This window comes from Pseudonaja textilis, chromosome 7 (genome assembly GCF_049901715.1).
Source record: "Pseudonaja textilis isolate UNSWEBS1 chromosome 7, rPseTex1.2, whole genome shotgun sequence".
NCBI lineage: Eukaryota > Metazoa > Chordata > Lepidosauria > Squamata > Elapidae > Pseudonaja > Pseudonaja textilis.
Window position 1 is genome coordinate 18,829,238 of NC_141996.1, and position 22,866 is coordinate 18,852,103.

The 22,866-nt window shown below is 36.9% G+C and overlaps 1 protein-coding gene across 2 annotated transcripts; it reads left to right on the forward strand.

The window, feature by feature from the left end:
- Nucleotides 1-266: 266 nt before the first annotated feature.
- On the forward strand, nucleotides 267-22,030 carry MPHOSPH8 (M-phase phosphoprotein 8). 2 transcript variants are annotated; one of them, XM_026708821.2, is made up of 15 exons: nucleotides 267-500; nucleotides 3,451-3,606; nucleotides 6,165-7,280; nucleotides 8,850-8,949; nucleotides 10,375-10,602; nucleotides 11,619-11,744; nucleotides 11,824-11,912; nucleotides 12,507-12,647; nucleotides 15,036-15,122; nucleotides 15,802-15,956; nucleotides 17,892-18,046; nucleotides 18,813-18,940; nucleotides 20,559-20,615; nucleotides 21,141-21,224; nucleotides 21,570-22,030. In XM_026708821.2, exons 1-15 carry the CDS (start codon nucleotides 291-293, stop codon nucleotides 21,609-21,611), a joined length of 2,874 nt encoding a protein of 957 aa, XP_026564606.1. In that variant the 5' UTR covers nucleotides 267-290; the 3' UTR covers nucleotides 21,612-22,030. The 2 variants fall into 2 exon arrangements, with proteins under 2 accessions (XP_026564606.1, XP_026564607.1); XM_026708822.2 differs by lacking the exon at nucleotides 20,559-20,615.
- Nucleotides 22,031-22,866: the final 836 nt, after the last annotated feature.

Consider the following 22,866-nt stretch of genomic DNA (forward strand, 5'->3'; position numbering starts at 1 on the left):
AAACTAGATCGGGATTTAAAAAAAAAAAACTGCTCAAAGCGCCCAGGCGCGTTACATGCCCCGCCTCCTTTCCCATCGCGTTTTCTGATTGGCTGTTTTCTGCCCTTACGCGTGAGTGCACTTTTCCGACCCTTTGCTCTGATTGGCGGCTGTTCCGCGGGCCGATTTGTAGCGAAGGCCAGCGCCGCTCTCTCAGCAACCTATCAGGGCCTTCGGCTGCCTCCACACGCGGGGAGGGGCGGGGCGGGGCGGGGAAGCGAGATGTTGTCGTTCAAGGTTCGGCCTCCAACATGGCGGCGGCCGTGAGTGGGGCCGAAGAAGAGAAGGAGGCGATGGCGGCGAAACCGCCGGTGGATGGCCGGGCGGGAGAAAGCGGAATGCAGCCGGGGACGGCGACCGTGGCAGCGGGTGCCGGTGGAGGCGGTGGAGGCGAGAGTGAGGAAGAGGAGGAGGAGAACGTCTACGAGGTGGAGAAGATCTTGGATATGAAAACGGAAGATGTAAGTCCGGTGAGGGGCGGGTTTTGCAAAGGCAGAGCGGAGTTGATGGCTGCAGGATATACAGACAGCCAAGAAAGCAAACCAATGAATCACAGAACAAGTCAACCAGAATTCTTCTCTTGAGACCCAAATGACCAGGCTCAAATTATTGTACTTGGGACACATTATGCAAAGACCCATAAAAGGGCGAGAGGCCAGGAGAGCGGGACAAGAAGGCCCCGGGGCGAAGGGACAGAAAGAAAGGAAATGCCATGAGGAAAAAAAAAAGGCTTTCCTGTCGTTTCCCGGCCCGTTTTTTTTTTCTTTCCTCTCTCTGTGTGGCTAATACAATGTTGAAGGAAACGCGGCGGCCTCTTGCAGCTGAGGGGAGGACTGACTCGAAATTCAGGAGACAGTTTTCTTACCCAAAAAGGGAGGAAAGTTGCAAAAAGAAAAAAAAAAGAGGAAAGTCGACTAAAACATATGAAGGAACAGTTGCAGGAATTGGGTATGGCCAGTCTAAAGAAAAGAAGGATTGGGGTGACATGATAGCAGTATTCCAATATTTGAGGGGCTGCCACAAAGATGAGAACGTCCACTTATTTTCCAAAGCACCAGAAGGCAGGACAAGAAATAATGGATGGAAACTAATTAAGGAGAAAAGCAACCTGGAATTAAGGAGAAACTTCCTAACAGAGGGAACAATTAACCAGTGGAACAGCTTGCCTTTAGAAGTTGTGGGTGCTTCATCACTGGAAATTTTTTAAGAAGAGACCAGACAGCCACTTGTCTGAAATGGTATAGGATCTCCTGCTTCAGCAGAGGGTTGGACTAGAAGACCTCCAAGGCCCCTTCCAGCTCTATTCTGATTGATTGATTGCAGTTTACATGAGAAACCAAGGAATTGGGCCTGTTCGGTTAGTCTGCCTTTAGAGAGAATTGTCTAGCTTGAACTGAAATGGACAAGTGGCCTGTCTAGTTCCCTCAGCATTAGCCACTTTTGTCTAGTGTCTCAGACTGAATAGGTTTGCTTTGCAGAAGTTGGGCTTTATGGAGATCCCAGGAAGTTGGGCTGAGACTTGGTCTGAAGAGCTCTTCACCTAACCTGTATTATTGTGAAGGTTTAGGAACTTGACAATTATCTTTGCCAAACTACAGTATAGGAGTCTTCAACTTAATGACCACAAGTGAGCCCAAAATTTATGCTGCTAAATAAGAAAATTGTTAAGGGAGTTTTGCCCTATTTTACCAGTTTTCTCGCCACATTTGTTAAGTGAATCACTGTAGATCATAAATTAGTAACCAGGTTAAGTGAAGCTTGTTTTCCCATTGGTTTTGTTTGTCATAAGTCGCAAAAGGAATCATGTGACTCCGGGACACTGCATACAAATTTTGGCACTTTGGGCACTCCATTGTAAATGTGAGTCAGTTGTGAAGCACCCAGATTTTTATCATGTGACCATGGCGATACTGCCATGGTCAAAAATATGAAAAATAAGTCACTTCTTTTCAGTGCTATTTTAATGGTCACTAAATGAACTGAGGTAAGTTGAGGACTACCTGTATAATAAAGTCCTCATCAACCAACTGTATGTTCAGTGACTATAGTTACAACAGCACTGAATAATTGGCTTTAGAACTGGTCCTCAAACTTGTAGCATCTACATCAGGGGTGTCCAACCTTGGCAACTTTAAGGTGTGTGGACTTCAACTCCCAGAATTCCCCAGCCAGCATGTGCTGGCTGGGGAATTCTGGGAGTTGAAGTCCACACCTTAAAGTTGCCAAGGTTAGACACCCCTGATCTACATGGTCATATGATCATAATTGGGATGCTTCAGAAGTGGCATGCGCTTTCAAAGGTTGTACATCCTGTGGTCACATGATTATCATTTTTAACTTTCCCTCCCAGCTTCTCACAAGCAAAATCAATAGGGAAGCCAGCAGGACATCACAAGTCAGGGTCATGTAATGTCTTCCTTAATGATCTATTGTAATTTGCTTAACCATAGTAGAGCTGACATAAGCCTAGTGTGGTCATCTGGTGTTTTACTTTATGGTTGTGTTGCCTAGCACAGAGTAAGTGAAGACTCCTATATTGCATTTTTTTAATTAAATTGATGTACAGCTTTCCCACCCTCTAGGCTACTGTAATAATAACAAAATACAGTTTTTCTGATATGAAACTTATGAGTTGAAAATAGAACATTTCCTCACATAATTCTTGTTACTGATATTGAAAAATAATTGCAGCTATATGGTTGTGGCAGTGGATAGCATGTTTAAAATTTGAAGAAATTGCTCCAATCTTTCTAGAAGTTCTGATTGTTCCGGGCATGATCAAACTTTCAAACAGTTCTTTTTCTGATTCAAATCAGAAATTGCCAAAACATATTCACAACTTTTCTTCAGTAATTTTCCATAATAGATCTAACTTGAGTCTCTCTGGATTCAAAACTTTCACCAAAACTGTACCAGTCTATAATGTGGAATATTTTCTATTGTTAAATATTTTGTTTGCTATTTACTTTTTAACTATTTCCCTCTCAATTACCAGGGTTAATTAAAATATATGGACATCCACCTTAAAATACAATTTGGGCATGTTTAACAATAATAAAATACAGAATTATATAAATCATAAAACCAAATCAAAACCCAGTTCCTTAGTCATGCTCTGGGGATGTCCCACAACCAACTCCAAACATCCTTACTTTATCCTATCATTGAAAAAACAGTAAGAACTTGTTAACCATCCAAAAGACTAAAGGGGTTGGTGACTGCTGGATCATCGAGGGGAGGGTGTTCCATAAGGGAGGGGCAGACTTCCAAGATCCAGTTAAATAGCAAGATTTCAGGGAAGACACCTAAATGAATCCATGTGTTCATTGTGACCATCTGCTAATTTATTTATTCTACTCAATGGGATGTCATGGTTATTATGCACATATGTAACTTTTTTTTTTCTGTCAGGGAGAAGTGAAATACAAAGTACGGTGGAAAGGCTATGCACCAGATGATGATACATGGGAACCTGAGGAACATTTGAAGGACTGTAAAGAAGTTCTTCTTGAGTTTCGAAAGAAAATGCTGGATAATAAATCTAAACCTGTTAAAAAAGAGATACAGGTATGTTTGGTTTCATTCCCATTTGCTTCAACCCATTTTTCATAATCATGGATCCCGCCCTTTGCAAAGTGTCAATACCACCACCATCAACCCACTCATCCTTGAGGCTCTTTCCTTATTCCTTTTTCTGAAGTATAACTCATACCGGCTGGATAGTCCTCATTTATCAATCATTTGTTCAGTTCACAGTCATGATGGTGTTGAATGAGTGGTATTTAGAACCAGTCGTTGAAGTTGTAACCATACCAGGAAATGACCCAGTAGTTGGCAACTGGCTTGCATTTAGATGGCTGCAACATCCCATAGTGATGGTATCATTGTGTGCAATCTTCCCTGCTGTCTTCCACAAGCAAAGTCAGTGGGAAAGAAAGGTTGAAAGTTGCTCTGACAAGTCACCCCTGCTCCTAGCTGGTATATGGGCAAGTGTGGCCACGGCCCAGCCTGGCTCCACTCAAGCCACACAATATCCCCCCCTTCTGTATTTGCGCCATGTACCCATGGCCTCACTGCAATTGCATCCTGCACTTCCTAGCCTTGCTGCACTTGGGTCCCACTAATGCTGTGCATCTCCTGGCCTTACTGCGTTCCCTCCATATTGCAGCACCCTCTTCTTGATTGAACTTCCTTGCTTGCTTCCTGGTTGGGAGCTGCCTAAGGAAAAACTTGTCATAACCAAGACTTGTGACTTCCTACCAGCTTCCTCATTGATTTTGCTTGTTGGTAACTGGCAGGAAATCACAAGTTCCAGCCATATGAGGTCCTTGCATAACAATCCATGATTCTCACTTAATGATGGAAATTGGGATTGCCAATGATGCACTAAATGATGCCCTTATATGACATTTTGCTTTATAATCGTGTTATTTAGCAACAAGACTGTGTTTCTCCGTGTCGTGTAGGTATATGCATTTTTTTTTATTTTATCATGTTTATGTAATGTATTATAGGATATGGTGACCCTTTGAGAGCTGCATGCAATGAAATTTCATTTTAATTTATGCCAATTAGTGTACATTCAAAGTGACAATAACGTTATTCTAAGATAAGAGAAATTCTGCGCCTAATTACAATTGTTAAACAAGGACTTGTATGACAGCTCTGATCCTAAAGCATTTTAAAAATACCTTTTCCCTTTGCAGTTTATGATCTCCCTAGATGTTTACAAAAAAGGCTGTCTTAAAATGATGAATTTGAATTTGTATCCTGTATGATATTGCTTGTAAAAATATTTCTATTGGAACCAAAATTTTACAAAATTAAATTGGTAAAATGATTTTCATTTATGCAAAAATTACTCATGCTACCTTTAATAGATATTAATCTGTTAAATTATATTGGTCTCATCGGGATTCAGACAACATTTCAGACATTATTTCTTTGGACTTGTGAAAAGGAGAATTCATTCGGTCATCTTGATTTATTTTGTCCTTTATTTAATCTACATATTTTCTTCTGTGTACTGAAATAAACTCCAATCATTATAAAGAGGATTGGATAATACTCATAATTATTCATTTAAAACAACATACCAAAAGGCAAATTAATTGAAAAAAAAAACAGAAAACAATAAACCGAATCAAGGAACTACTAAGGAAAAAAATCCATACTGCCACAACATTGGCAGGATTTTATTGTATTGTACATAGACAGAGAGCAAACCTCACACTCACTAGAAAGGATGATATTACCTAATCAGGTAGTAAAACTCTACAAGCACACAACCTAAGTCAGAGAGCATCAACGACTCCATAATTGAAATCTTATTAGCTTACTAGATATTCGAGCAATGTTATATCAGTTTTGTACTTTGGCTGTTTTGGTTTTCAGACAGTTTAAAATGCTGATATTGAGTTTCAAATGTCTTTATTGTTTGGAATCAAGCTGCTTAAGAGGTAGCCTATATATTTAAATGCCTGCCTACTCACACACTGAAAGGGCTACAGAGACCCTGGATGTATAAATGGTGATGCTACATAAAATATCAGGCAGAACTTTTTGCTGGTACCATCTATGTGCAGAATTTTATCCCTGGTGTTTTCCTTTAGAAAGGTATAACATTCAAAATTGCTTCTAATTAAGAAAATAACTTTGTGCCTATTTTTAATACGCTGCAATTATGGACTTGAAATGATTTAATTGCTCTTTTTCTGATACTTTTGGTTTTTAATATTGGTAATTTTAGATTTGATATTTATGCTGTTGTGCAAAAATATTAGTGTTTTGGTCCAAAACCTCTAATATCAACAGGTGGATGGAGTTTGGACTTTTCACTTGAGTTGATTGAATAGTTACTTTCTCAGCCATGTGGCAACTCTCATAAAGTAAAGGAAGCCTTCAAAAATGTGTATATGATTGGACAAAGGAAAAAAATATTAAAATCTTTGAGAAAATAGATAATCTGATCTCAGATCCTTGATTTTGTTTTTTATACTAATGTTACTGTAAGATCCTATGCTATCCTGTCCTATCCTATCCTCTATCCTATCTGACCCTATGCTGTCCTAATCTATTCTATATTAAATGTTTTTAAGTGTCCCTTCTTTTTCTCCCTTTTGTAGAAACTGCCTTTAAATGATGATCTTTTTGAAGCAGATTCTGAAGCAGATAGTGATTGGCAAAGTGATACAAAAGGGGACCGATCACCAAAGAAGAAAAAGAAAAAATCTAAAGACAAAGAAGATAAAAGCCAAGATGAAATGCAAAAGAAAAAAAATAAACTGGGCAAAGTTAAAGAAAAACCATTTCTAGAATGTGAAAATTCTTCTGACAGTCTGGCTTCAGATTCAAAACCAAAGAAAAGGACTTCAGAGTCAAAGGAAGAGATTAAAGATTCCAAAAAACAAAGGCGAGAGGATGTAAAAGATAATAATAAAAAAAAAGAAAGCAAAGATGGTAAGAAAAGAATGAAAGAGGAGAGCAAAGAAAATAAGTATATGCAAAAGGGGAAACACAGTATTAATCATTTAGATGGCGAATCTAGCATGCAAGATGATTCTTTTTCTCAAGCTGCGGATTTTGAAAGTGAAGATTTAGATTCTGACAGCAGTGAGGAAAAACATAAGACACCTGGCAAATACTGGTTAGAAGAGGTTTCAGTTCATCAGGCTGATAGTACATCAAGCACAGACGATAGTTCTGAAATAAGGGTTAAAAAGAAGAAAAAGAAACGCAAAAAGTCTGTGGAGTTAGACGAAAATAGAAAAGTAGATAAAAGTTTGGAGAAGAAGAGCATCCAGAAAAAGCAGAAGGTTCCAGAGAAAACAAAGGCTGCTCCTGAGCTCGAAAATAAGAGGCCATTTATATCTGCTCCAGCCCAGAAGCCTTTGAAATTGTCAGTTGACGAACGGGGATGCAGGCCCAGTGATACAGGAGGAGAGGGGAGCAATAACACCAAATGGAAAAGTAAAGAGGCCAAGGCAGTCCAGTCTTACGGCGGGAATGTGCTTCAAAAGGCAGCCATTCCTGAAAGCAAAGAAAAGAATACAAATTGGAGAAGTGATGAGGAGAAAATAAAAGAGAAGCCTTCTCAGTATTCTCTAGGGGAGAATCTTTTTGAAAAATTTATCATGGACATGGAAGGCAGTAAAGGAGGGAGCATGGTTGTCAAGAAGAATCTCTCCAAAATTGAGCTGAATGTTGAAGAAATCCCAAAGGAAAGAGGCACTTTACCTAAGGTAATCAGTATTGGATGACACAAAATTAGGATTTATTTACCAGACCTTGTTTTCTTTATTCCAAATCTTCATTTATTAATAGGTACCAGCAACTTCCTTTTTTTTTTCTAGGCATTTCCATTCATCTTTTTCCCCTGCTTTTAGTATTTTAGGAGTCAAAATAAATCATTTTGAGGCAGTTTGAATTGAAATAGCACCTAAATTTCCTATCCTATCTATTCTGTGTATTCTGCCCTATTATACTATTTCCACTCCCTAGATTATGTAAGTAATCTCAAAGCAATTTGATTAATGCAAGATAATCAGACTGCTGTATAAGGCTTGGTTGAAATGATTCTGCTGTTTTTACTCCGGTAAAGTATTATCTAAGGGCTAAATCTGCATTAACCTACTATTTCATCCTTTATGAGTAAAAGGGTTTAGTTACCAGCTTGTGTGATTTACCTGTGAGTAAGTTAACATGTTTTATGAAATCCACTGATTATATACGCCTAGAATTCTTGTGTTTGTAACCATCAGTTGGGTGAAATTGGAAGGCATAGGGCAGCAATTACTGAACCAAAGAAGATTAAATGGGCTATTTTAATAATATGCCCCCGTGACCCCTATGGGTATGAATTGGGGAGGATGTAGTGCTTCAGTGCCACCACAGTCATGTGAACCTCATTTTCAACAGTCCCTAACAGCTGCTCAGAAGTTACTGTGGAAACTGGTAGGAATTTTAAAGTAGATCGTGGTTGCTGAGGCTTCTTACCACTTTCCATTAGCAAAGTCTTTGCTTGTGGGGAGAAAATCAAGGGGGAAGCTGGAAAGGAAGGTTGCAAGTAGCTTGGGTAAACCTATCTACCTGCAGAACCTCCCTCAGTTCTTGTTCACTCATGCCAGCCACTTGTGCACCCATTCTCTCCCTCCATCACCCAGTAGTAGCCATGTAGGGGGAGGGAGGGGGAGGGAGGGGAACAGGGAGAAAAAAGGAAGAAAATGAGTAAGCCGATTTGGAAGCTGCTCCTGCTCCCAATGTTTGGGGTTTTTTTTTTTTGTCCACTTGTGGTCATTCTGTTTAGATAAGGAAATATCTCTGAAACGATGATGCATTGGGTCACAGGTTGATGTTTGTTATAGAACTGAAAGTACTTTAGACAAAATCCAGTGAAATAAGTATGTGTCCAAAGGTTTGGGAAATTTAATTTTCTGAGTGTATTTAATTTTCCATTCCAAAGACAAAAAGCTGCTTTGGTAATAAAGGTATGTACTTAAATGCTGAAGAAAATACTGTTGCATATGTTTAATACCTCTTACACATCCGATTTTTTTTTTTTATGTTCTGGACTTCACATTCATTTTAGTGTGGTTTAAATTACCCTTATGTTCATGCATTTATAGCTTTGCTCTGTAACTGGTTAACCATTAGTTTTGCTATATTTTGCTCTTCTTTAGGCTACATGAAAATGAATGCCAATTCCTAATACTTTTGTAATAAATTGAACAGAAGAACGAATTTATATATTTTAAGTTGTGTTGCCATCTACATGCATAGCACTCTTGTTTGTGTTTATTTTTCACTTCTAGGAAAAGGAAACCAAAAAAAGTGAAATAAAAGAAAAACTCCAGAAGAAATTAGACTCTGAAAAGGAAGAAAAAAACAGAAAAGAGCAAAGGCAGTTTAAAAGTAAGGCTGAAATAATAAATTATAAAATATTTTTTGAGAATACCAGTGTAATATTGTTTCAGTCTTTATAGTACAATATGTACTATTGTTGAAAACCTAATGATTTTTTTCATCATGTTTACCATTAGCCATATTTGGCACTAATGTTTATTCTCATGGGTTGATTTCAAATGTAGGTGGATGCAGAGGAGCAAGTGAGAGCTTTTTTGTGTGGTATTACATCACAAATGCTTCACAATGGTTCAGAAGACCATGTTGAATGAAAAAGATTGTGTTACTGATAGAAGGTTACTGATAGAAAAGAAGTAGGAATTGTTGCGTGAATTTGACTTTTAAAGACTGCCCACTAAAATATAGTATGATGCTCACACTAAACTAATACATTGTTTCTGTACCTTGTGAAAAGATAAACATCTGTTCAGATAGAGATGAGTTGCATCTTAATTTAATTGCTGGTAATATATAAAGGCTATTTTGGGTGTAACTCCATGTAGATAAATCTGCTTTCATCTCTCCTGATATATAAATTTAAATCTTGATTTATGCGGTATATTCTTGTCTAATATTCTAAACTGCTTAAACTTAGCAATATTGTTGCATGGTATTTCAGTTTCAGTTCCTAGTATGCTGAAAAATTTATTATGATGTTAGCTTGATGAAAACATCTTTGCAAGTAGTGTATTTTAGATGTTAAAGTTTTATAATTAAACTTATCCAGGCAGTGATTTGAAGAAGAACTAAATCATCAGGAAATAGTTTAATATATTCTAAGGCACCAACTCGTATGCTGACATCAAAGCATCAGTAGAATACTTCAAATACTAGACCATATTTAAAAAGTTTACTTTTGATTGCTTTCCTGAATGAAATATGGGAGCGTGCCTTTCAGATCTGCAGAAGCAAGGATTTCATGCACAGAGGCATGTCACAGAAAGAAGCATTCTTCATCTGACCCTTTCCTCCTCCTAGTCTCACCAGGTGGTGGTGAATTAAGTATGCCTGTTTGAGCTGATCACACTGGGTGGCTTAGTTCTCTTTAAAGTAGGCAGACTGAAGGTGCTTACAATGTTGGGAGGGTGGTGTTATCTGTTAAATCAACACATATGGAAATTTATTTAAAGTCAACAGAACAAAATGATCCTACTTGCTTAAAAAGTGAACTTGTAAACATGCTGTAATAAATGTTCCTGTTAAAAAACTGTAAGGTGATGTTTTGCTGGTTTTTTTCCAGTCCTAAAGAATCATTGAATGCCTTTCAAAAACTAAAAATTCCTTTAACTCTGCAAGGCTTTTGTAGATGCATATTGTAAAGAAAAGTGGTTCTCACTTTTACATAAAAATTATATTTACCTTAAAAGTAATCATTATATCCCACTCTTGCTATATGGTCCACAAAATAATGGGATTTTTTTTTGTTTGTTTTAGGTTTGAAAGAGATTAGGAGTGCATTTGATGTGTTTAGCATCTGTTCAGAAGAAAAAAATGAGTATTTGGACAGTCGAAAAAAAGAGGAGTCAGCCCACGAGCCTAGATCCACAGATGAATTTAGATTAAAAGATAAGCAAGGGTATAGCAGGACCAGCAGAGATGAGACCGATACTTGGGCATACATTGCAGCAGAGGGTGACCATGATATAACTGAGGACAGTTCTGGTAAGTTAACAATGTGTCACTGAGAACAAAAGTTCATTTCAGATGGCTATATATCGTGATCCACAAATAGGTAAGGGGACCAGCATAATGGTCTTAAAGTGACCTTTGAAGAATCCTCATCTATTTAATTCTTGGAAGCTCAGTATCCACTATCCATTGCATTAAGTATCGCTTGTAAGTCAAATGTTCCGTAGAACGGGTCCCCAACCTTCTGAGCACAGCCCAGGGCTGGGATGCACCCTGTTAGGAACCAGGCTGCAGAAGGGATGGGTGGGTGCATATGTGTGTGAAGCTGCATTTATGAAAGTGGTGCACACACACAAAATCATTCTCTCTTCCCGCCTCCACAATTCCACCGAGCTGGCGACTGTTGACCTAGAGCTAGGTTAAAATCCTCTGTAGACTTTTATGTTTTGAATACTATTGAGAAAAGGTTTCATTAGCAGACAACAACTGTGGTGAAATTCTTTTAGAATTTCTTACTGAATCATGTAACTTGATTAATGATCAATGCATTTTTTTTGAGATTATGGAGGAAGGCACAAAGTATCTCAATCCTGGATCAGTAGTGCTAAATGCTATGATCAATAAATATATTCATTCAAGTATATCCAAAAATAAATATGTCCATTAGGAAATACAGTATACATTGATTTATCACTAAACGTGACTCTAGCATGCTTGAGCTATATTTATTTCACAGAGGATTCAAATACTGTGAATTTTATAATTGAATTTACAGAGATAATAAGCAGAATGTGAATTCAGACTATTATTTCGTGTTCAGAACAACGTTTTTGAGTATGAGACAAGTGGCTTATCTGTTACAATCATTTAGGATGGATGTCAGATTCAAATTTTCAGAAGGTTTGAAATAGTTACTCTGTCCTCAAAATTCAAAGTGGTTCTTGTACACCGGTAGTGAGAAGGAAGGATGTCTGCAAAAATAATTGGTTTGATGATGGGAAAATTTAACACTTTTTTTTCTTTTCTTCTAAAAAATCCAAACATGATAGATACCAGGCAACAGACCATGAGTTTAGGTATGGACATGCAGTTAGAGTGGCTGTCACTAGAGGACTTTCAGAAACATCTTGATGGAGAAGATGAAGAGCAGTTGACAAAAGACGTGATATCTTCAGGTGAGTAACATGCAGAGACTGAACAGCTGCATATCTCCATTTCTTAAACATTAATTTCTGTTGGATGCTTTTTTTCTAGTTCAGCTGCGAGATGCTGTTAAAAATGGAAACTATACTGTGGTAAAGATGGCACTTAATTCAAACGAAGAATATAATCTCGATCAGGAGGTATGTTTCCTAGACTACGTTATTATAATCATACACTAGTAATGTAATCTTCTGAAGTATATTATTTAAAGATACTGAATCATAGATAATGTGTTTCATCATGTTTACGATTTCTAGAACACAAATTTGTGTTTGTATTTGCATAGAGAAGGCTTTACTTTAGTTTGACTGCTTCACAATTTATTATTTTAACAAATTTGTATATCAGTTGTATTAATAAAAATACTACTCATCTGAAAAATTATTCAAGTGTAATCAGCATATTTTTATTTAAAAATACATTTTAGCATATCAGAAAAATTGATATATCAAAAATGACAAAGCGAAGTTTTTCGTTTTCAACACAACACAAAATATCTTCTGAATTCAGGAATATCTAAAATACAGTTTTTTTCTACTTGTGTAATGCTTGTGAGTATGCTATACATAGTCAATTTACTTAACAGCAGAACACTGTAGTTAGAAGTTCTCTTCAGATTCAGCTCAGTTAAATTGCTGTTACCTTTGTAGTAACCATGTTGGACATCTGTTCTTCAATAATCAGTTAGGAAGGTATTTTTATTGATAACTAACCATTATAAATCACTGTTGCAGGATTCAAGTGGAATGACTCTGGTGATGCTGGCTGCTGCAGGAGGTCACGATGACATTCTTCGGCTTCTTATCCGGAAAGGAGCTAAAGTTAATTGCAGACAAAAGAATGGCACAACTGCATTGATTCATGCAGCTGAAAAGGTCTGTTTCCTGCCACCTTTTTATGTTTATTATTTTGTCTAAAATTATGGTAGTTAAACTTGGCTTTTGTGGAAGATCTAGCCCACAGGGCCACCTTGGAAACAATGGAGGACTGGCCTGCAATGCCACTGCCAGTGAAAACAGCTGGCAGAAGGTTGCAGGAGGCCATCGCAGTCGAAAACGGAGCTAGGAAGCCCGTTTTTGGTGGCAGAGCACGCGGGCTACCACAGGAGCCCCCAACACAAGTGACGTTGAGCTGGCCATGTCCATCCCAGCTCCCCAAGGTCAAACACAACCCTAATGCGATCCCTCAATGAAATCGAGTTTGACACCCCTGGCTTAGATTATTGGATCAACTTTAGTGTTGATTTCTTTTTCTACTGCTTTTTCATAGTAAGCCAAACTCATAGGTGTTCTCAAGAATATTACCTTGCTTCAAGATATAATACTATTTAAAGAGTCATACAAATATGTAGTATGTTTCTCAGTTTCTGTAAGCAGAAATTCTTGAAATGAGTGGCATAAATCTGCTTTGAAGGAAGTGAAATTAATTTCTATGTGTAGTGTATTCTGACCTAGTAGTCTTGTAAGTGTTGTTGCTTGATGACACATTCCATGATAGTTTTATTATTATGTTGTATACTCTGCAATATTTACCTTTCTAACAGAATTAGAAGGGACCTTGGAGGTCTTCTAGTCCAACCCCCTGCTCAAGCAGGAGACCTTATAGCATTTCAGACAAGTGGTTGTCCAATCTCTTCTTAAAAATCTCCAGTGATGGAGCACTCACAACTTCTGAAAGCAAACCATTCCCCTGATTAATTGTTCTAAGTCTTCATAAATTTGACCACTTTATCAAGGAAATAGTACCATACTACCTTATTCTAAATCATGACATTAAGAAATGTAAAATATTAGTCCCTCTCAATTTTCAGACATTCTTTACAAGTCCAAGTAGACTTGAATAAGAAGCTTGAGATTAAATCTGGGATCTTCTACTGTACGTGTGGTGTCAGAGAGTCATTAAGTGACAGTGTTCTTTTCATCTTGAAATCATTAACCAAACAATTTATAGAAAATAGAAGTGGATCCTACTATCAGAGTAGGGAGATAAAGAGTTACTTGATCTTTTTCAGCCAACATTTATTTTAGCATAGTTGATCAGTATTTCTTTTATCAGTTAACAGTACAATTTTGTATTATTTGAAGAACATGCTGCACAAATCATGCTTATTCCTAGAATTGCTGATTTAATATTTACACATTTATTTTTTAAGGAAAAACATCTTTTAAACAAATGAATGTTAGAAGCTAATTATTTGTAGTACAAGTAGTCTTGATTAATAGCCGATAATTTAACAACAGTTCAAAGTTATAGTGACCTCAGAAAAAGAGATTTATGATCTGTTATGGCCATTGAACCATCCTTGCAATCACATGATCACAATTTGTGAGGTTTGGCAACCAGCTCACATTTACAATCTGCAATAATGTGATCATATTTTTCAACCAGCCGGTTTCAGACAAGAAACATAAATTGAGGAAGCTGGATTCACTTAAGAGCAATGTGATTCGCATAATAGCTATGGTGATTCGCCATAATAAAAATAGTCATAAAATTGGGTCCAGTCATGTGATGACTTGCTCAGCAACCCAAATTCTGGGCCCAGTTGTGGTCCTAAGTTAATGCCTACCTGTACTTCTGGTGATAAGCAATCTGGATCAGTGGTCCCCAACCGTTGCAGTTTGGCGCTGCTTGGAGAGGGGGGAGAAATAGGATACACAAATGCTGGGCTGGCAGGCATATGCATGCATGCAGACTGATATGCACAATTGCCCATCCAGGCACGTGTGCGTGCAGACTGATATGCGCAAGTGCCCATTGGTCCACTGCTTGTGCAAGTTGAGCTGAGCACACACTGGCCAGCCACTCATGTGGCCCAGTTCTAAATAGGCCACAGCCTGGTAGTGGGAACCCTGATCTAGATTTGTTGCAAAGAAAGGGGTGCTCCTTTTACAAATAGGATTGCTGGTTACTTTGAGTTCCACTTTGAAAGAAAATGCAAATTTATATCTAACAATATTTTTAATATGTAATGTCTAGTTTGGAACCCTAAACTATGTTTTTTGAGTAATGGGAGAATTCTTCATTAGAGAGTTTAGTATAATAAATAAAACAATATATAGCAGCAAATTCGCTGAGTTTGCATTTTTATTTCTCTCTTTCCCATGGAAAAATAAAAGAAAGGAAAATCAGAATCCTTGTATCACCAAACATAGCATAAGTTTGTATTTAACCTTTGTATAGATCTTTGATCTGTTATTTTTGATTTACCTATGTTCCCTTAGGTTCAAAATATTCATGTGTGAATCATTTTGTTTTTGTAGAACAATCTAACTACTGCAGCCCTTCTCTTGGAAGCTGGTGCACATGTGAATGTGCAGCAAAAGAACGGTGAAACTGCATTAATGAAGGTATTTGTTGTTAACTTGAGTAAACTTGAAGAATAATGGTAAATCTGGATATATTTTCATCTAGACAAGTTATTTTCTTTAATAATTCTAATACATTAGTCACAAATTTAATTTAGTCACAAATTAAATAAGATTTACATGCTAATTCATAAGTTCAAGAAATGTTCATATTTGGGGATAAAATAAATACGATAATGAACTATAATGTTATGACAACATTATATGTTGAAGAGAAATCAACATTTATTGCTAGATTATGGACTTGCATGTTGCACTGAGTTAATGTTTGTTAACTTAAGCTCAGACCTGAGTGAATTAATCCTGTATGATATCGTATGGGCAGATGAATGTGGGAGAAGATGATCCCTTAGTAAGCCTGGTCTGGAAATGTGTAGGGCCTTTAAAGGAGACAACCAACGTATTGTAGCACACCCAGAAGCCAACTGGCAACCAGTGCAGCTCCTAGAGCGAAGGGTTTGCCCTAGGATATCAGGATGTATCCATTTCTGCCGAGGCCACTGTTTTTTGTATTACTGTAGCTGATGAATTATTTCCAGGCCCAGCGTTACACAGGACCCAGTAAATCTTATGAAATCCAGTGCTATTAGCATCTACCCCAAAATATGCATGTGCTTTAACTGCCTTTTCATAATATCTCTTGGTAAACTCTCATATGTAGGCTTGTAAGAGAGGAAATTACGATATTGTCCGTCTTATGATTGAAAATGGAGCTGATTGCAATATTTCATCAAAGCATCAGAGCAATGCTGTTCACTTTGCGAAACAGTGTAATAATTTATCGGTGTCCGAACTCCTCAGGAGTCATCTGGCTATGTAAGTCCTTGAATTGGAGATGGTTCGATTTCCTTAGTGAATTGGGAAACGTTGATGTCAGTTTTATTTTAATTGGAAGATTGTATTTCTTAAAGTTATTTTAATATAATGCTTAGTTAGATGATTCCTTTCATGCTTATTTTCCTGGTTGTTAGCTTTTAGGAACATATTGCCTTTATTAATAGTTTCAGTCTGTGAGGGATTTTTAGATCTTTTCAAGTTTGAAGGATTTTTAACATTGTTTTATGCAAGCCAAAACTTGAATTACATTTCAAATCCAGAAAATTCTAAAGTTATTTTTTTTTTATTTACTGTATTTTTTGGACTATAAGTCGCTCCAAAGTATAAGATACAACTAGCTTTTGAACAGGAAAAAAACAATCTGCTTTTGTCTCCCTGCAATTTGCCTCCTTGCAGCAAACAACCTGGTCAGCTTCAGCACAGCTTGATTAGCACAAGCAGCTGATTGTTGGTTGGATCGGCCTCTCTACGATCTGCTGTTTCAGGCTGCAGGGATATCGCTGCCTCCGCATGCCCCATTTAGCGGGGATCAGAATGGGCCAATAATGGGGTGCATGGAGGCCGAAAACGGGATGCGGAGGCCAAAAATGGGGTGCGTGGAGGCAGCAATAGGTGATGGTGATCCCTGTAGCCTGAAACAGCTGATCGTAGGGAGGCCGATCCAACCAATAATAAGCTGCTTGTGCTAATCAGATATACTGGGCTGTTTGCTGCAAGGAGGCAAATTGCTTGGAGGCAGAGGCTGATGGCTGAGAGGTGATGTGTGGGCAGGGCTTCGGCAACATTTGCAGTATAAGATGCACAGACATTTCAATCCACTTTTTTGGGGGGCGGGAGGAATGTGTCTTATACTCCAAAAAATAAGGTGTATTTGCTTCAGGACTTTTTTTCTTGTGAATGAATATATATTTACATGTCTAAGAAGACATGTAAGACAAATAAGTCATAATAAATATATAATAAACTATTTTAATTTAATTTTTAATAATTACTGTTAGAAAGTTTTATCCAGGCTTCGCTCTTACATGAAGAACTTTTTGTCATAAAGCCTGTTGTTTAATTTTCTAAATCTCGATTTATTTAGTACATTTATGGTGATTAATATATTTACATATTGCAATGAGTATTACAAAATTAAAACACAATTATGTCAACCAAACCATCCAGAATCCAATAAAAATGTTACATTAACAATATCTAAAAAGAAAACTATCTCCATCCATGCATTCTCTGTGGAATTCAGCTTGGGTAGTTTAAATCCAGGGTCTTAGTGGGCAGAGTAAATAGCACTCTGCTTAATCATGACGTGATGAAGATACATTCAGTTTCTGGAAAACAAAGAGGAAGAATAGGCTTTTACATGAAAAAAAAACTAAGAAAGAGGGTGGAAGGAAAAAACTTTGCTTATCTGCTGAATAGAGAAGAAGCTCCTGTGCAGAAAAAGATTCTTTAAAAATGAATTAATGGGGGCTGTTTGAGTCGGGGACTTTTATTGACATTATTTATATAAGTCATGTTTACTGCTTTTGTTCATTTATACTTAACATTATGTTTATAAGAGGTAAATGAAAGAAAAGAACTTAGCTTATAAAAAGTCTCAATTTCATCCCTTTGAGGGCAAAGGCTTTAGAGTTTTGGGAAATAAATGTAATTCAGTTCTAAATACTGAATCCAGAAGTAGATTGGATTTATAGTAGTGGCTGTACAGTGTGAAAGATGGGATGAGGAGGGCTCCTGCACACATTTTTTTCTGTTTTTTTTTCTGGCCGCCTGTGTTCTTTCTGTTTATTGATATTCTGGGGTGCTCTGTGGATAGAAGGAGGTCATCAACTGGCAAATTATTACTCATTGAAAGTAAACTATGACCCCTTTTCTAGTACAACAATTACAAGTTCTAATTTTGCTTGATTTTAGGCTAACCCGTGTGGCAGAAGAGACCATCAGGGAATACTTTGAAGCCCGTCTTAGTTTGATGGAACCAATATTTGATATTGCATGTCATCTGCTTTGTGAGGGACCAGATTATTCTTCAGAATTCACCTATAAGGCCCCACAGAATGTGCCTGAAGGTTGTATTTGGAGACAAGTTTGATCAAACAGTGAAATGAATTCCAGATATTTTAGGGTGTGATAAGGGTGTGATATCTACCTTATGGCTATCAGCCAGTTGGGATATTTAAATGAAACATGTGAAACTAAAATAATACGTTAAAGATAATAGATAGAATTTTTAAATAAATGAAATATTAATATTGGCAGGTTATATTGCTTAGATATTCTTTTTGAGAAAGAGAGGGAGACAATATAGTATATAGTATAGTACATAGTATAGTGGTGTTAAGTTTATCTGAATCTTCCAAGTGCATAGAAATTGTGTTATTAGAGAAAAAAACAGGTAAGATTTTTTTCAGAATTATAATCCTAAAAGTTAGATTTTCCAAACTTAAAATATCTGATTTGTTTAACAATACATTAGAATTGTAAATTAATGAGTTCTTTATTTAATATTCCTACATACAAAATGTAAAAAGAAATTAGTCTTTAAGAGTCCCAAATCAATTCGTATTTCTTTAAGCATTTACTTTCCAGACTATCTTTCTGAATCAGATTTGGACATTTGTTATGAAAGAAGGGATGTGATTTGCAGTTACATGGCTTAAGAACTTTGAAATACAATCTGTAGAGCTACTTTTTAATATTCAAGGTATAATTCAAGCTGCCATCTATTTGTGTATTAGAAATTAGATTATAACTGGTTAATCACTTTTTCATAGAGAGATGGCAGTTCTTTATTTTTGGATGCTCCCGAAATGAGTGTTCATTGTTTTTCCACAGGATCTGGGATTCTTTTATTCATTTTCCACGCAAACTTTTTGGCGAATGATGTCATTGCTCGACTTTGTGGACCATGCAGTGTGCAAGCTGTAGTTTTGAATGACAAATTCCAGCTGCCTGTGTTTTTGGTAATTTTTTCCATCTCTGGTTACTTTATATCATCTTTAGAGATGTGTGGGTTTTTTAAAAATTTCTAAGAGTTAACAATTCATCCTTTTAACAGAGGAATCAAGACTCATTTTAAACTTAATCTTGTATTACGGGGGATACCTTCAAGTTTTTGAAAATTTGGAAAATCTGTATTTGAGCTCATATATTGCACACAAATATTCTCAGTTTCAATCCTTGGTATCTCCTATTTGTTGTGAAAGATTTGCCTGTCTACTGCTTGTATATATAGATCTATAAATAGTTTAAACATGGTTTATTTCATGTGTATCTTAAAATGGTTATATGTACATTTGTGAGGCCACTAAAGGCAACAGTTTACATTTTTAGCTGTGAATTTTTATAATTCCAAGAAGAATGTGTCAGTCCTGCTATTTATATAGTATATCTTTCTTTGCTTAGGACCTAAAACAATTTCAGAATGGGATATAGAGGATCATCAAAGTTAAATAATTGTGATGCTTATTGGTCAAAATATATAGTTGTATCTGCATTTTTTGGTAAATATTATTGATCAGTGCACTAAGTGTACTCAGTAGCTCTTTTTCTCCCCATCCAGCAAATACCAAACAAGCATATTTGTGCACATAACTGCATCACATTGTGCACATATCTGCATCACATAGATTCAATTTTTTTTTATACAGCAATTATTTATTGTGCTTGTTCCAGCATTCCTTGCTACTTTTTTTTTCTGCATAACAGGCAGTAGCCTGTTATTTAACTTTTTTACATAAGCCTATAAGTAACTTTGTTACTTAAAGCTATAAGCTGTAGCCCTTTGCTTTCCAACATCAGGCTTTGTCATTGCTTCCCTTCTCATTATCATTTAATTGAATATTCAGCTAGTAACAATTTTCAACATATATGAAAGTTTGCATGTTCTTTAATTGGCTAGAACAGATTTACTGCCCCCCCTTTTTACTGAGTAGCTTAACTCTATTTTCTGTGAGAAAGGGATGGAATTTGGTGTGCAATACCAAGTAAATATTTCTGATTTTAAAAAAAGTCTCTAAAATACATATAGGGACTTTTGGTCTACCTTTAATAGATCTTGCAGAGAAGCTAGTGTGACAGTAGGTGGCAGTTTTATTTAGCAATGTATAGTTAAATATGATATATAATCCTTGTGTGTGGGATAGACAGGATACACTTTAGAGCAGGAATGGGCAAACTGTTGCCCTGGGGCAAATTTTGGACGGCCTTTGGCCTAATTTTAGAATCTCTATGCAAGAGAGTTCTGTCTGTCCCTACCCTGCGACTAGGAGACAGTGAGGAAGAGGGAGATCAGAGAGCAAATGGCTATTCCCACTGCCATTCCCTTTTGGCTCTGGGTCCGCTTATTGCTTGCTTCAGTCCCACCTACATTATGGCCTGTAATGGGGAGGGGGAGAGATTGCCCACTCCTGCTTTAGAAGCTCTGCAAGTGATCTGTTTGTGAAAGATAAGCCAGGAATAGTCAAAAGTCTATTCTGCCTTCAGACAGTGCTTGAAGGTGCTCCTGGTACGTTATTTGGCTCCAAGTAGAGAGTAGAGAGTGCCCTTTGCCTTCATCTCATCCTTTCCCCTCCCTCCCAGCCTAACAGAGCCTGCCATCCTGCCCCGACAGAGCAGCTTACTCAGCGGATCTTACAGGTGAGTGGCTAGGCTACCTGTTAGGGCATTCATGCCAATCTTATCCAGACATACGCTCTCCCTGCCTTTGGGCTTATGTTACTGGGAGTTACACGTCCCATTTCCTGTACTAGTCTCTGCCCATGCCAAACCTCATGCCTACTTTTGGGCACTTCCAACCATCTTAAGTTGGTTTCCAGTGATTAAAAATACTAAGACAAGGCTTGCTGGATTTATGTCCAAAGTTCATATAGATTAGTGCTTTAAAAACAACTTATTTAATTTCAAGATTTCTGCGTTTCTTTTCCTGTTCTTTTTATTTTATTTTTATACCTGCCTCCTAGAAGGTGCATGTGTTTTTATTGGTACTGTGGCTTTTATGGTTGGCATTAGGTTTTTTGCCATGCAAGTCGGTAACAGGCTTAATTGGTGAACAAGAGTTAACTTGCATTAAAAGATATTTGGGGGGGCTTTTATAGTTTGCCTGGCTTGTGAGGGATGTTACATCTGTGAAATGGGTTCATTTCTTTTTCCTCTTTATTTTAGGATAGTCACTTTATTTATTCCTTCAGTCCCATTCAAGGCCTTAACAAGCTCTTCATACGTTTAGCAGAAGCCCCAACAGCAAAGGTGAGAACTGCAAATGAAGGGCATTATTCAAATGAATATATAAAAGTTCCCCAAAGGCAATTTTGAGCTTACTAAAATGTTATGAAATGCCTAGTGTAATCCATATTCTGACTATTTATAAAACACTAGTAAACATTTGAAAACATATCACATGGCTTTTCTACAATGTCTTCATATGAAAATGTGTAAAAGCAAGCTTCTAAAATATATTGAATGTATGAAATGCTCTATATTATGAGATACTGTTATACTTTGTGAATTTATTTAGAACCTGCTATGAGGTCTCTTATGTATTTTATACATTGAGATGGAAAGATTTTGTCAGTGATTTTTTGTTCCTTACAGGTTAAGCTGCTGATAGCTGCCTATAGAGTGCAATTACAGTGACTTAATGAATGATGCAATTTTATTGGACTTTTCCTCATTTGAGTCTCATCAAGAAGTATGGAATTCCTGGTGCATTCAGTGTTCTGTTTAATCTTACTTCATTTTGTTTGAATGCTATTTAAATGTGAAACTTTCCATTAAGTAGCAAATACACTGCTTTAAAAAATTGTGAGAGATTTTATTTTGTAGATATATATAGCTGTATTTGTGTCAATGACTGTAATTCATCTTGTAAGGCTCAGCGTAACATTTCCACAATGTGGAATGATAGTTTTATCTTGGTTGTGTATAAATGCTCACATTTTGCCCTGATTTTGATGTTTATATTTAAGATGTGTTGTTTTTTTTAAAAAAACCCAGCTATAAATTTCTATTACTGTTACAGAAAAAGAACTTAATAAAGAACTTCTGTGACTATTTTATCTGAGCAGAAGTTTAATATAAGAGAAATTTAAGATGGATCATTTAGAAAGTATGAACAAAATTTCTATGAAGAGATATGGTAATGTAATAGTGTTTTATTATTTAGGTTTAATAGGTACAGGAGAAAATAGTTTTTCAGATACATTAGGGCTATTTTTTTAAGGTGGATTATATTTATAGATTTATGCTGAACTCCAGCCATGTAATGCTCCCCAAATGATTAAACTATTGCCCTGATCTAATCTATACTGGTCCTGAGATAACAATGTAAGATATGCATAAGTCCTATTTGGGTGTAAAAATTAAACTTTTGTTAGTTAAACTTCAGCTTACATCTTCTGCTATTTATTTTTAGTGTCACTGTATTTAAAATAGCTAATAGAGTAATGGAAAATAATAGTATGCAGTATTTAACTTTAAACTGCTAAATGGCAGCGCAGGTGTTATGGTCGACATTGGGCACATCAACTTCTCTACAGGCTGTTCCCTGTAGAATTTTTCTACGACTGTTGGCCAGGGCAGTTAGGTCTCTAATTCTCACCACAGTAATAGAGAAAACAGGGCCAGGCCAAGTGTCTTTTTCTTACATTTACTTTATTAGATTCCATAATGATATATTTTACTGCGCTAACGATGCCTCCAAGGAGTGGCCAAGTGCAATCAAAGGCTACAAAAATGAAACTGCAGCATAGACAAGAAGCTCCCAAGGAGAGGAATAGAAGACTTGCGACGCTGTGCGCAAGAGCTACTACATCTAGAACTTCAAAGACAGAACAACAGCGTGAGGCCCAACTACTATAGATATAATTCATTCCTTTTCCTGTTTAATACA